The sequence below is a fragment of the Falco biarmicus genome, chromosome 4, assembly GCF_023638135.1.
Source record: "Falco biarmicus isolate bFalBia1 chromosome 4, bFalBia1.pri, whole genome shotgun sequence".
Lineage (NCBI taxonomy): Eukaryota > Metazoa > Chordata > Aves > Falconiformes > Falconidae > Falco > Falco biarmicus.
The window spans coordinates 80,441,600-80,457,448 of NC_079291.1; the positions used below are offsets into that span (position 1 = coordinate 80,441,600).

Here is a 15,849-nt window from a genome sequence, read left to right on the forward strand (position 1 = left end):
TGTTTGGTTGCATAATAATTTCCATCAACATCTGAGTTGCATCTTGATTCCTGTTTGGAACCACTGGGGACTCTTGCACCATTTTTTATATTCTAAATACTTTGTGTGCAGCAGTCTGGACCATTGGAGCTTTGATAGGTCATCTTTTTCCATCCTAATGTTAAATATTTTAAAACCAAATTTTACTTTGAATTTTTTTTCCCCTGGAACTTCAAATGCATAGTTCTTTGACCATCTGTTCTTTGTTCCTTCTCTCCTTTTCTGCTAAACCTTTGACATCAAAGAACAGGCAAATGCTGAGAAATGCTCCCTTTGAGAGCTCTCTCAGCAGTGAAAGGAGGAGAAAAACTGCCTCAATTGTTCTTTTGTGGGCAGATGATAGTTTAGAGTTTGGATTGCTTCTTTCTGCAACCATCTCTCCACTCAAGCTGAATACTAATGGAAAAATCCCAAATATACCCTTAAAGGGCAAGATAACTTTCTTGGGAGTTTTGGCACCCAGCACAGTGAATTCTTTACTGTGAATGGAAACTCTGTAATCAGAACAAAGCTTCTTGAAGACCTAGTGTGTCTCTGAAATGTGGGGAGAGGGCAGGGGGAGAAGATCTGTTAATAATTTTCAGCTTTTTTAAAGGAATATTTGGTTTCTTTTTCTCGAGACTGAGCATAGCATCACTTTGGTAGCTCTATCTTTAATTCCCTTCTAATTTTTAGATAACAGGATATTATCCAGAAAATCCAGATCAAGAGATTTGAGTTAGCATCGTATTTAAACTTGGTCTGGTCTTTATGTCTTGGTATTTTGGAGCTGAGCGATACACCAGAAGTCCTGCATCATATTGCTGCTTACCTGTCACTGGGATTTTTCAGGTTTGTTGGTGCTTTCCAAAAGTCCTTGTGAGGTTGCTTTCTCAAAGTTTCTTTTTACAGAGTGTGTAAATGTCGGAGTAATAACTTCAAAAGCAAGACAGCTTTTCTTTCTTTGAGAATGCTTGGAACTTCTTCGGTATCATATGCATAAATAATTTGGGTTGGTCTGTGAAGCTAAGCTTACATTTCAGTCCTAAGTGGCCTCTTATATGATTGGCGTCTTGTCTTTTTTTAGTTGAAGATCCTTGGGTCATGATCTTCAAGTGTGATCAGGGTCTATCTATAGTCAGAATAATTTTTAAAATCTTGCAAATGAACTATTGCTTGCTCTGAAAGTGTTAATTGCCTGGTACTTTTAACTGATTAGAACTATTTTCTGCCAGTGTAGTAGAAGGTGAGGTAGGGGGGATGAGGTGAGGTAGAGGGGGTGTTAGCTGCTAAGTCTTGGTTTGGAGGCATTTTCTTTGTAATGCTATGTTCGTGTTCTGTAGGTCAAGGATTGGGGCACAGGGGCTTGCTACTCTAATTTTGCTTACTCAAGTGTATTCTTCTTTTGCGTTGCTTCATGAGAAGTGATGCTACAGCCCTTATTCAAAAAGAATTAAGCTTTATGTATTGTGTTAAGAAGCACAAGGAGTTTTTTTAGATCTGTCTCACTGACAGGAATATTGTGCCCCCTGTTCTTTTATTGAGAGTGCAGCATTTGGCAGCATTGAGAACAAAGAGCAAGCTGCTTCAGTTGCAGTCTGTGTCATGCTCTTCTGTGAATACCTCAATTAAAGATGAGGAGGTAAACTTCCTATTCTGTTTAGGAAACGATGGTGTAAATAGTAAGGTGTTTTAGACCAGCATGTGTTAGCTTGAGAAATATGTTCTCCAGTAGTAAGTACTGACAAAATGCATTTGTTTGAAACAAAAATACTATTTATATAGATGTCTGCAAAGCAAGGGGACTTTGTGCACAAATAATGCCTAGTCTTGTATTTCCCTTTCATCCAGCTGAAGTAATTTTTCTTCTCAGATGGGCTCTCTGTCACATGAGCAAAAAGACTAATTGAACTCTCTGTTTTTCCTGTCTAGCATTGGGAAACAAAACAACAAAAATCCTGAAATAGGCATTTCAACAAACTAGAGCTATCCTTGTGGTTAAGTGAATGTGTTTTTTTTAATAAGGAATATATATTTTATATATATATATATATACACACGTATATACACGCATATTTTTACTACTTTGGTGAGTCACATAGCACAAAACCTAGTTGCAATTTGGGGATACTTTCCTTCGCTTCAGAGATTCAGGAGATAAATTATTCAAAAATTTTCTCACTTTCGTGAAATGATTTACTCCCACTGCTCGCTAGAGGGTAGGCTTGGGATTATAATAAGAGTGTTTTACAGTGGTACTGCAATAGATGCACTGCCCATACCAGGTACAAAAAGAAAAGGGAATGTTACAGTTACACTGATTTCTAACATCTGTAAATATGAAACTATTTTTCATTATAGACTTTTTTCTTATAGAAATGAAAAGGATTTGGTATGTGCTGTTTTTTAGCTGTTTTGGTCTAGTAGGCTTAAGATTTTTACTGAAAGCTTTTAGCTGTCGATACGCAGTGAAATACGTTGGGTTATATATTCTCTAATATTTTGTTTAAGTAACAGAATAGCAAAATGAAAGGAATCCTAGGCTGCATGATTTTATTTGGTAATAGTATCCTGTACATGTAAAGAAAAGAACTTGGAGAAAAAGAGTGTATGTATAGAACGATATGAACTGTCCTGGTTGAAAGAACAAATGTTCTAAGCTTGTTTGTAGGAGTAGGTCTTGTGAATAATCAGAGTTTTGAGTGGTTTTAATTGTGGTTGAAAAAAACTTGTATATGCAGTAATTACTGTACTCATGTACTTAATTCACTGTTGGCATACGTGCGGATAGATGCTTGTAGCATATTTATGTGGTCAAATTAATTTCTTCTTTGAGCAGCAGTCATGACTCTCTTGCGTTTGTTGCAGGGGTGGGTGGTATTTTTTCCCCCAACGCTTTTTAAAAATTCAAGTCTGTTAACTTGTATGACTTGGGATGCCATAACAAGGTTTACAGAGAAAGCAGGTTATCTTCTAATCCAAGTGTGTTTAATCTCTCATTGTTGTGGTACTGAAGTGCTGAACCATAATTTTATGCATGTGGCTTATGCGTTTCCCTCTTCTGGGAAATTCAAACAGATTTATTTGTTTGTTTGTGGTGTTCTGAAACTGTAGTGAAAGCAGTGTTGAGAAGATGGCATTGATGTTGTCCCAGAAAATGGTTGTTATTACAGTGATTTCTGTTACAGAATTATTTGCATAGTGTGTTGAAGACCATGTATTGACCTTGGGAAAGTTCTTCCATTGCTTGCGTGTGGGCTACAGGAGGTAGTTGCATGCTGCAACACTGTTCGGTTGTAAAGGAAAGAGCAGGCTGTTTGCATAATATTGTAATTTTTGCTTAGGCTGTCAGATCTTTTCTTCCTGTGGTGGCACGAAATTGTTAGCTAAGCCAGGAAAGAATAAGGAGAATTTTCTTGCATCTCTGCATAGGAGAAAAATAGTAATAGCAATTTTACTACCTGTCCTGCACTCGCTCACAGATTCTATGTTCTATCCTCAGTTCAGGCTCTTTCATCCCTTTTAAAAGCAAAAAGCCTCCGCTGATTTTAAATAAATAATTCACTTAGTGAAACAGGTAGAGAATGACAGTGCTAGACTTCTCCTCTCACTAAATGATCTGATCTAATCTAATAATTTCAGTTTATTACTGCTTTCTTACTATGCAATCTCCCTGGTTGCAGTAGTATATATACTGCTGAATACAGTAGTAGTATTGAAAGTTTTCACAGGATATTTTTCTAATTTTTGCATGACTATTGTCATGACGGAGGGAAGACGCAGTCACTCAATATGAGTGATCAGCAGACTTCGTTTATTGTACCTCACAGTCACCTTTTATGCCTTGTTATAATTAGCTCATACATATTACAAAAGTTAAGCACATTATTGGTTAGTTGCCTAAATATCAAGCCTGCCCCTAGTTTCTCTTCTGTAGTTATCTGTTCCCACTTGCAACATTCTTTTTCCACCACAATCTTCCTGTTATATTTTTGCTTTACTTCAGATAAGCTGAGAGCGATGTGCATTTTTGTCCAGCCAGGTGGACTATGTCTATGTGACCCTTTTCAGCTAGCCAGTTATCCACAGACTATAAAACAGGAAAATCTTAAGAGCGTCGTTGTTTACTAAATAACAGTATTTTAGAGCTGTGTACAGAAAAGAGGTAGAAGATTCTGACAGATTTAAGTTATATATAATTTTAGGACTCTACTACAGGATTTTATACAGAGATGAAATATTCAGCAGCTCTTCTACACTATTGAATTTTATAATTTGTTGGTTGTAGTGTTATTGCTGTTGTATGATCCTATACTGATTATGCTCTGATTATGCTGATAGTGCTAGATACTAAGAAGGAAGTTAACTCCATCCCAGCCAAAACGAGGACACTCTTCCTTGATGATTCCTATGCTATTCTGTGTTTGTCTTGAACCTGCTAGTTTTTCTTTGTGGATTCACAGGTAGCCATGTTTCTCTGCTGGACTTGCTTGGTAGTATGCCTCCCCTTTTTTGTGTGAATTGCTGACTGTAGTAGCTTTCCATTTTACTACAGTATTTGAGATCAGTGTGATGCTATTCTACATAAAAGGTGTGTGTGCTATATGTGGGACTCCTTAAAGTATTTCTCTTCAGGGCATGTGCCTGAAAGAACCTCTTTCAAAATGCAAACTTCAGACACTTGGTAGTTAAATACACTATGTAGAATTTTAAACTCTGAGGATGTATATGTATTTTTTTTCTTTTAGACTTTGACTTCAGTGTGCCAGGGTCAATGAAACTTCACAATCTTATCTCTAAACTGAAGAAATGGATCAAAATTCTGGAGGCAAAAACTAAACAGCTTCCAAAGTTCTTCCTCATAGAGGAAAAGTGCCGATTTCTAAGTAATTTTTCAGCTCAAACTGCAGAAGTAGAGATACCTGGAGAATTCCTTATGCCAAAGCCAACACATTACTACATCAAGATAGCAAGGTAATCTAAAAAATAGCCTTGGTAGCTGTAATTCTGAAAACAGAGAAGAGAATAAAAACTTCCTCCATTTGTCCACTCTGCAAAAGTAGATGTTATATACATTTAACTTATTTAAATTACGTATCTAGAGTCATACTTTCATAAATGCCTTTTTTTTAATCTATCCTCCTGTAATTTTACATTGTCTCACTAAGGAACTGTACTGTTACATGAAGAGTATATTTGATTTTCTGTTAGGTTGATACAAGTTGATATTAATTCTTCTGTTGTAGTCAGCAGAGGCACTATTCTTCAAAATGGTGATAAAGGTCTGATCTGATGATTAATATTGCTCAAGAATTGTGTTTTCTTAAATAAAAAACAGAAGAGCTTTCTTACTACAAAATAGAGACCACAGGCTAAAGGGATAATAGAATTGTACCTTGTAACACACTTGCACTGCCTTATTTCTTTGGTGGTTTTGTTTGTTTAATATCAGAGGAGATTAGCCTGGATGCTTTACTATCCTTTCCTTCCTGATAGGTTTATGCCCAGAGTGGAGATAGTTCAGAAACACAATACTGCAGCTAGAAGACTCTATATTCGAGGCCATAATGGAAAGATTTACCCATACCTCGTAATGAATGATGCTTGCTTGACAGAGTCTCGTAGAGAAGAGCGGGTGTTACAACTTCTTCGCCTTTTGAACCCCTGCTTAGAGAAACGGAAGGAAACCACAAAAAGACATTTGTTTTTCACAGGTACTGGAAAGAGATTTTATGTTATTTTTAAATATGTTACACTCAAAGATTGTAAATGCTAAAGTTTTTGATAGCTACTAATCGTTGATACTGAGGTTTTTGAATATTCAGAAGGCAAATTCACATCTGCCTAGGTGATTAGTCTTTTCTGACATTGTAGCAACCCTCTGAAGAAGTAAAGTTGATTGCATGTGATCTAGGGTGTTTTTAAAAGAGCTTATACACATAATTTGTGGTATAAAGTTCAGTTGTGAATAACATGCATAAGGCAGAGGCATGGCTATTGGATCTGTTGCTATGGTAATGGATACATGTACTTCAGAACAGGCATTGAGAAACAATTGGAGAGGGACAGAACAAAACTTTTTCTCCCCAAATTGCAATATACAGATACTGAATTTCTTTTACCTCTTCCACAGAATGCAGAAGATTTTTTTTATTTTTTTTTTAGAAGTTTGAATTTGATACATAGTTTTTGGATTCTCTGATGTGAGAACATATCTCTGTAATTTTTCAAGTAAATTAAGTGTTCACTTTCAGAAATAATATATGCTGATTGGTTAGTGTGCTTCATAATAGTTGAACTCTTGTGTTCTCCAGATACTAAGGCTGTTGGCAAATTCCAGCTTACAGCTGTGTAGCTGCTTCATATGAATGTATAAATACGTTTCATTTTAGAAGGTCAATGAATCACTTCATATAAACGAGTTCTGTACATTGCATTAGTCGGTCCTAATAATCCTTGGTTGGTGAGCAGGAAATATATTATGGATAAGGGAAACCAATCAAAGACGCTAAGGCAAAGCTGCTGCTTTGCTGTTGTCCTTTCTAAAAGTGCTGAGATCTGATTTTAAAGAATTATGGTTTTATCAGTCCCCCCTTTTGGGCTAATAGTATCTATTGATATGAAGTTGCTTTCTGAGCTTAGGTGGCCAGATGATGCAAGTTGCACTTAGAGAGCTAGAGACGCATATTTGAGTTCTAACTTTGAAAGACCAAAATGTACGACCCAAAGGATTTGTTATAACAAAAGATAAATATAGTATCTCTACATATGCGAAGACAATTTTGCATCACAGTAAGGTCAAAAGAACAGAAATGCAGTGGATAAAGCCTTGAAAGATAATGATAAACAAGGCCACTGATGCAGAAATACATCTATATAACATGATTATTAAAGTAATACGTTTTCCTTCAGAGAGCTGTTTTTAAACTATAGTGTTTGCGGAAATAATTCTGTATCTTGGTTAGATACTATTTGAAAGAAACCTAAAGAACATTAATTTCTCTGCTGGCAGAGGTTAATGGAAGCAGACCAGAAGAAATTGCTCATTAACACCCCTTCTGCAGAATGCATTTTCTTCTTTAAGATTGAAGAAATTACATCAAACAATTTAAGTGCATTTAAACAACTTTTCCCTGTATTTCTGAGGTTAATTATTACAGCTTCTGAGGGAAATGATGAGAGAACAGTTTTGGTGGTAACTGGAGATTGCTGTCAAACAGTACAAACTGTTGCTGGACAACCTGGCTATGGAAGAAGCCTTGTCTGTCTCAATGTAGGTGGGGATGCACGTAGGATTTAGTTGGATGATACATCTGTTGAGCATCACGGAAGTGAAAATATGGGTTTTGCAACTTTACTGTTCATCAAGGAAAAGCTCTGTGGCTTTTCTGATTATTGAATTATTTTCTGTGTCTTCACTATGTTGTTTTCAAATAGCGTCATTTAAACGTCTGTTCCTCAACTGTGTTCAGATATTTTTCCTTCAGTTTTTCTGAATCACTTTAGATACCCTATTGAGCTAAGTATTGTTCTTCAAAGTCATTTTTATTGACATGATGCCAGTGTCATGTAATCAGATATTACAAACCCATTTGCATCTGAGAATAGCGAGTGCTGAATTTATTTTTTTGCTACTGTAGTTGCTGTTTCTGTTAAGATGAAAAAAATCTGCTATTAAATTTCTTTTTAACTGAGCTTGTGAATTAGTTATGAATGTAGTAATACAATTTTTCTCTTCATATACTTCAGCTGATTATCACAGTTGTATTTTAAGGGCTGATACTTGCATGCTAATTCTTCTCTTAATATTTGGGTTATGGATTAACTGTTTTATTTTGCTCTTCCCCCACCCCCCCTGCCCTCATCTTCTCTTACCCTTCTCACATTACTCCTAGTCCCCCGTGTTGTAGCAGTTTCTCCACAGATGCGTTTGGTAGAAGACAACCCCTCTTCTCTTTCCCTGGTGGAGATTTATAAGCAACGCTGTGCCAAGAAAGGCATTGAGCATGACAACCCTATTTCTCGTTACTATGACAGACTGGCAACTGTCCAAGCACGGGGGACTCAAGCTAGCCATCAGGTATTAGAATATATAATGAATTTTATTTAATCAAGGGCTTTTCTTGAGGACTGTACTATAGCGTGTCCAGCTCCCCTCTCCCCCTGGACTCTTCATCTCTAATTAGGTGCGAGACAGATATTTTTTGCAGAGGTGGTGTTTTGATTTTTTGGGGGTTTATTTTGTTTTTGCTTAGTGTTTTCTTGGGAACTCTTATATCTCTTTGGTATTTTAGATTATCTTGGAAAACTTCAAAAAAGCTGTATTCATTTTATTCTAGGTTGTTTTGTAACTGAAAACTGTAACAGACAAGGCATTGGTTGGTTTTTGACCCTTTTGTATAGTGCTTTGAAAATAATTGATAACATGGGAAACAGCATTCCTGATTTACATAAGCAGTTACAGCATGGTATGTGATTTAGGCTTCCCCATCTTCTTCTAATGTATCTCCTAAAATTGCCAGTGGGTTCATTTCATCTGAGTCAAATAAAAACAGTTGAGTTATCTCACCCTAATAAATGATAGTACTCAGAAAGAACAAAGACCCCTCTCTCTGTAGCCTCCACCAAACTTCCAATTGTGATAAATAACCTTATTTTATTTTTTTTTATCTTAAGGTTAATGCAAATTCTTACATAAAATGCCAGTCTCATTTCAGAAATAGCTATTAGAAAATACATAGTATACATGTATCACGGACATAATTTAAAGAAATTATCTTTTCAGTCTTTCTTTGTTACAAAATAACACTAAGCGTTACATAACATTTGTTTCAATTTTGAGTATTTTTCCTTTAGGTTATGAAACTGTTTAACAAGTGTTTAACTGAAGTCAGTATAGTTATCGTGTGTTCTGGTGTAATAGAACAGATCCTAACCTTTTCTAATTAATTAGGCTAGTATATGCTACTGTACTTAAATATTTTGGTAGACTGCAAATGTTTACATCTAGGGAAAAAACTGTTGCAGTGTGTACAGTTACAGAAACAGTTGAATACAGCTCTCAGCTTTTATCTTTTTGTACTTTTGAGGTAAATTTGCTGTAATAATATGTGTTACAATTTACCTACTGTCTTTCCTTATCTTGAGTATATAAAAATCCTTTACCTTATATATGACGAAACCATGCAGGCAGCCGTCTTTTAGGTTGCATGCTTTGTAGGCCCCATGTATAATTTCAGATCTTGCCATTATGCTTAAAATGTAGGATTTTGTTTTATTGCTGCAAAATGCATATCCAGCTTGCACTGAAGTGAGAAAATAGTGAAGTATGTTTCGTTAGTTTCCCATGAGAGTACAACATTGTGAGTTGAATGTCTCTTTAGCTCGCTTCTGTTTTTCTTGAAAGTCTTGAATAGAAGATACTTGAGTCTCAGGTTTTCTGACATGCCTGTTTACAGTTTTCCTACTTTTAGTGGTTTTACTTAAAATGTAGTCTTTTCAGCTAAAGAATATTTTCTAGCTGTGCAGAGGATGGGCTAAGAAGGTATCGTGTGTTTTGACAAAGTTGTCAGGAAGTAATGTTGGATTGAAAGTGTCCAAGTTCAGGATGTTTTCCTTAAAATGGGATACAGCAGTTGAGAAAAGTTTGGTAGTTGCTTTTGGCATATTTGTCAGTTGCTAAGAAGTGTATTAAAAATGATCTCTTTCAACTAATACTTTTCATATATAGGTTCTCAGAGATATACTTAAAGAAGTGCAGAGTAACATGGTGCCGCGCAGTATGCTTAAGGAGTGGGCTTTACATACATTCCCCAATGCTACAGATTACTGGACTTTTCGAAAGATGTTCACTATTCAGTTAGCTCTAATTGGCTTTGCAGAATTCATCTTTCATCTAAATAGACTCAACCCCGAAATGCTGCAGATTGCCCAGGTATGCTTTAGTTTGTTCTAGATGCATGCTGTCATCTTTGGTCAAATGAAAATCTGGACAGTACTTTTGAAATGAGTCAAAACAGTAATTTGATATATATAATTGCATTTCAGTAGGCTTTTCATTTAGATGTGATTGCACATCAGGTAGGTAGTAATTTAAACCGCAGTCCCCGTGGACATCAACTCTACCTTCTGTGGTGAGGATTTAGAACTTTGTCTGTAAAATCTTTGTTAAGATAAGTGGAACCGTTCATGTTCTGGATGCACTGGAATTGTTCATGACTGATAAGTCTTTTTAGTCCTCCTTCAAATATATTGCTTTGAATATATTTCTGTGTCAAACAGGTTTCAAAAAACCTCAAAAAATTCCCCTTTTCTTAAAGGGGAATACTCTTTTTCAAATACTCTTCCCTTTTCAGCATTGACATCATGTCAAGCTACAGCTCCTATTATATATATATATATATATAGTGATTTTTTTCCTGTACCATTTAAACCCAACATTTAAAATAAGGTTTGCCACCTTAGTAGGGCAAAGGTGATATAAATTAAAGTTGTAATGTCATTTTAATGCATTGAGGCCTATACTCTGCATAGCAATTAAGGTTCTTTAATCCCTCTAGATACGCGTTCAGATGCTTACCCAGAGTGAACAATGCATAGAGAATGCTTGCCCAGAGCTGGGATGCATAGAGAATAGAAATCTGTCTATCTGCATGACTCCTTACAGACGATACTGCAGAAGAATCTGTTCCTGAAGGTTGATATTACAATAATGTGTAAATGCCTTTAATTTTAACTTTTTTGCTCAAAAACTGACAGAAAGAGTGAAAAGCTACCGCAGTACCATTTGTAGTCTGAGTATTAACAGGAAACAAAGATTCAGCTTCTTTTGGTTTCATTAATGAAAATCCGTTCCTTTAATTACTTTTCCAGGACACTGGCAAGCTAAATGTAGCTTACTTCCGCTTTGACATTAATGATGCTACTGGAGATTTGGATGCCAACCGTCCAGTTCCATTCCGGCTTACACCAAATATTTCTGAATTTCTTACCACCATTGGGGTGTCTGGTCCGTTGACTGCATCTATGATTGCAGTAGCTCGCTGCTTTGCACAGCCAAACTTTAAGGTTTGTATACCTTTTGAAAGTTTGTTTGCAGGCATGTTATGTGTAGCAATTTATAAACTAAATAGCACTTCCCTGGTTGAGGAAGAAACTGAACAGTCAGTGTTTTACTTTTTTTTAAAATCTTACCCTAAGGTCATCACAAAGGCCAGCTGAGATGTTTGCAGTTTGCCTTATTTGAAAGAATAGGAGGAAGACAGGTTTAATTTGACCCTTAATTTAATTTTTTTTTATCCAAACATGTTAATTGAGGCTGATTGTTTCAGTTCTGTAGCCTCATAAATCTGTACAAATTCTGGCAGTGGTAAATAGTAAAATGACAAATTTAGAATCTTCATAGTAGTTTGTGAATAGAAATGTGTCTTGACCCTTTGTTAGCAGAATAGAATGCTGAAGATAAACTGTTACTTTGATGTATTCTAGCTCTTCACAGTGTGTAGTTTTCTAAAGAAAGTGTCTGACTTCCTTTTAAATTCTAATGCTTTCCAAAAATGAGGTACCTTGCACTTAGGCAAGCAATTTGTACCAGAAAGACATTGCAAAGAGCGTACTGTAGCTATGCTTGAGCTACTTACTTAAAAGATGGAAAATACTCCGTGATTTTTTTAATCTATAATACAGAAAGCTGTGTTTAAGAATATTTAATAATTTATCATTTACCTTACAAAGCTGTGTCTATACATGCAGACGCATTTGCTGACATAGCCTGTAGTTTCTACATCTGAATTAATGTTGTAGTATGCCCAGTTAGACTTGCCACATCATTTTGGTATGGCCCCACCTTGAGTACTGGGTACGGTTTTGGGCACCTCCATATAAGAAGGACATCAGACTATTAGAGTGTGTCCAGAGGAGGGTGACCAAGATGGTGAAAGGTCTTGAGGGCAAGACTTAAAAGGAGTGGCTCAGGTCTCTTGGTTTGTTCAGCTTGGAGAAGGCTGAGCGGTGACCTCATTGCAGTCCACAATGTCCTCAGGGGTGGCAGCAGAGTGGGGAGGTGCTGATCTCCTCTCTCTCTGGTGGCCAGCAGCAGAACATGAGGAAATGGAATGAAGCTCTGTCGGGGAAGTTCAGACTGGACATGAGAAAAAGGCCCTTCTCGAAGAGGGTGGGCAGTCAGTCAGAACAGGCTCTCCAGGGAAGTGGTCATGGCAGCAAGCCTGTCAAGAGTTCAAGGAGCACCTGGATGATGCTCTTTGTCATATGGTTTAGTTTTAGGTAGTCCTTTGAGGAGCAAGGAGTTGGACCCTGAGCCTTATGGGTCCCTTCCAGCTTGACATATTCTGTGATTCTATGATTTCTTGAAGATCGGAGCGCAGGTGCCCATTTATTTTTTTTGGACCTGCGGGTGCCCAGCTCAGTTCAGGCATGTGGTGCATACTGCTTTAGATTATGTGTCTTTAGACTTGAGAGGGATGCTTTTAACTCTTTATACTTTTATATTCTTTCACAAATTTCCATAAAATATATTCAATATGTGTTTTGTGTATGTTGCCCTAATGTCTATATGTGCAAACAGTGAATTTGACTCAGACTGGATACCTAAAAATTTGTTTTAGAAGCTCAAGGCAGTTGGAGTTGACAGGTTAATGTCGGTAACTCAACTCAGTGATGAGAAGAAATTGGAAGCTATTTGTTGCAGGCATTTCTTTTTCATTCAAGGATAGAACTGGCCTATATATACGTATCTATATGCGTGTATGGATTATATACATATATACCTGTGTTGCAGTCAGTGTTCTTCCCTGATTGGCAGAAAACAGTATTCGTTGAGAGCATAATCAGTGTGCCAAAAATATCCTCAGCTTTGCAAAGCACTCTTGATCTTTGGACAAGACTTCTGTGTATGTATGCATGTGTGTGTGAAAAGTCATAAATTTAGCAAAGTCATTTAAAAATAGAATGTATGTGACTATATTTGTGTATGAACATCTTAATATGTTATAGTTCACGCTTAATATGTTATAGTTCACGTGATTTTTCATTTCTGTAGGAGTCATTGTGTTGTGTTTTGATAATGAAAGCTTTTTATGAAAAGAAATACCTTGAGAGGAAATAGTAAAGACAGTTGGAAGCTGCACTCATCTTGAAAAGACCAAGATTGCGATGTTGGGACCAGAAGTGTCAAAATGCCATTGACTAAAATAGAGTTACAATTCTATAGTCCATGATGGTTCTTTGGATTAAATATAATAGTCTGATTTTTCTCCTTCATATAGGTTGATGGCATCCTAAAAACCGTCCTACGGGATGAAATAATTGCATGGCACAAAAAAACACAAGAGGATACTTCCTCTCCGCTCTCAGCAGCTGGGCAACCCGAAAATATGGACAGCCAGCAGCTGGTTTCACTAGTTCAGAAAGCTGTTACTGCTATCATGACTCGACTTCATAATCTTGCTCAGTTCGAAGGAGGAGAAAGCAAAGTCAACACTCTGGTAGCAGCTGCAAATAGCTTGGATAATCTCTGTCGTATGGATCCTGCGTGGCACCCCTGGCTCTAACTTGAAATTTTCAATAGCTTTTTTTTTGCTGCTGTTTGTGGTGTGAGTCATATATTGTGTTCAGAAAATGTGAAAAAAGCTTTCCAGACCATGGCTTACCTGTCACACTGCATTTTGTCGGTTTTCATTTTAATTGTGTTTACAGTAATATGACAATTTTACTGTTTTAATTTCATGAGGGGACACTTCCTCCTGTTTTAAGAAAGGTTGTTTAATATGCAACAGCTTTCACAAATAGCTTAAAATGAAGAGCAGAAACTTAAATAATGTACAGAAAAATCTTATTTTGTGATGAGGATCATAAAACTAGCACTGTTAGATTTAGGGTCTGCCATTCCTAATAACCTGCAGTATATAATTTTTTTTTATACAATAGCAATTATTAAAAAAAATACAGTATTCCCAGTTACTGAATTTTACTTTGTGGAATTTTACTTAATCACTGTCCCTTCATTGTACCAAATTGAAGGCACAAATAAATACTCTTCCTTTACGTTTTCTTCAAATTTACACGAGCAAAGTTGGTTTGTACAGAGAATTTTGTACCAGATGTATAGAGGTGACTTTTTGTTAGGCACTGAGAAAATTATGATCAAATTGTGCTAGCTTTTCTTGGAGCACAAGCTATGTACAGTAAAAGTGTAAACAATCTAGAGTATTTGGTTTAGTTGTGGACAGTGTTTGCAGGGGGGGTTATAAAAAGGATGGAAAAAATCATTCTTTGATACGTGTATTTGGCTGTAATAGGTAAAGTAAAATCTTAAAAAGTTCTCTTTTCTTTTTTCTTAAAGTTTAGAATTACAGTAGCTTCTTTAGAATTAATCAGTTTCTTTGTAATTTAAGAAAAGATCAGTTTAATGTTTCACTCATCTTCCTGTTGTGTTAGCATTTTTATAAAACTTGGGTGTTGAGAATGTTAAATTTGTACAGAGTGATTTTTTCAAAATAAATATTTTGTAAAACTCTTTGTGGTATTCATTTTATTTAGAATATTTTTACTGTTATACTATGGACTAAATATAAAAGACCTAAAATCAGGTGTGATCTTTAATAAATGAAAACAGCCTGTATTTTAAAGGGTGATGTCTGTATTAATGAGATATGGATGTGATGTTCTCATGTATGGTATTGTATTTGTTTACATAACAGCTGCAAATAGGAGGTATGTATATGACAAACATTTCTTCACTCACTGTACAGTCTTTCTTCCTGGCCAGTCAATTAATGTGTTAACCATTTGTTTTCTAGAAGTCTTAATTTAAACAGAATGGTCTACTTCATGTCTACAAGAAATTCAGCTTTTAAGTAACTGTTCAGAGGTCAAGGTTACATCTGCAGATGAACTCTAATTTGGGAATTTCTGCTATTCTCACAGAAACTAAGATTATCTTGATTGATATAGCAAAGGGTGGGTCTGTCTTTTTTTCTTTTTTAATTTATTTAAAAACAGCAGGTTCTTTAGAGGTTTCAGAATAACATGAGAGGCATAATTGAAGTTAATCACCACCATTCAGTGGTGTACTGTCTGTGAATCTGATGACTTTTCCTGGGTGGGTGATCTCGCCTGCAAATTAACAGATGAACAATGCCTAACATACTAGTTACCTGCAGATCAAGGCTTGCAGTAGGTGCAACTGTAGTCAAGTCATTATTTAAAAACAAAGCAACGTGTGCTTTCCACAGGTCTCTTGCAGAGTTGCAAAGACCTGTTCCTTTCATCTTCACAGCAATTAGCAGAACCAGTCAATTGATATGAATTTGAGTGTCATCATTATGCAGTACATGTCCCTCTACTGCTCATCTTGTACAACACTTCTGCTAACACCATAAGCAGGACTGAAACTGATGCAGAGAAGTGAGGCTGATGGGCAGAGGTCCTGTATGTGTATGTATATACAAGTGTATATATAAATACACAGTTTTCAGCCATGACTGTCATATGAATTCAAAATTGTTAAGTTGATGAATTTAAACCCATTTGAAGTCAAGTGTTAAATATGTTTTTATTGCATATTTGGCTGAAGGCATCGCTTGGTCATGTCAAACAGATTTTAGGTATCGGTTATTTGCTTAGTCTTCATTACCTTTGAGGTGGGATATTCCACTGTACTGGGCATGAAGCCTTGGTGGTTAGTACAGAATATTTTGCTGTATGTTAGTTATGCATAAATGTTACAGCATGTGCCAATTAAACATAGTATATAGGATAATGTATAGTTTTGCTAGGTTAGTTTATGAATTTGCACCTGTTTACTCTTTGACT

At 36.2% G+C, this 15,849-nt stretch overlaps 1 protein-coding gene across 4 annotated transcripts in view; it reads left to right on the forward strand.

Moving 5' to 3' along the window:
• The window catches only part of TRRAP (transformation/transcription domain associated protein), a 96,900-nt gene extending 82,347 nt beyond the window's left edge, over positions 1-14,553 (forward strand). For all 4 annotated transcript variants that reach the window (XM_056335115.1, XM_056335117.1, XM_056335116.1 and 1 more), the window contains exons 66-71: positions 4,767-4,992; positions 5,515-5,732; positions 7,914-8,098; positions 9,749-9,952; positions 10,891-11,085; positions 13,302-14,553. In XM_056335115.1, the coding sequence (XP_056191090.1) occupies positions 4,767-4,992; positions 5,515-5,732; positions 7,914-8,098; positions 9,749-9,952; positions 10,891-11,085; positions 13,302-13,586 (1,313 nt within the window). In that variant the 3' untranslated portion in view covers positions 13,587-14,553. The remainder of the gene's footprint in view (positions 1-4,766; positions 4,993-5,514; positions 5,733-7,913; positions 8,099-9,748; positions 9,953-10,890; positions 11,086-13,301) is intronic.
• Positions 14,554-15,849: the final 1,296 nt, after the last annotated feature.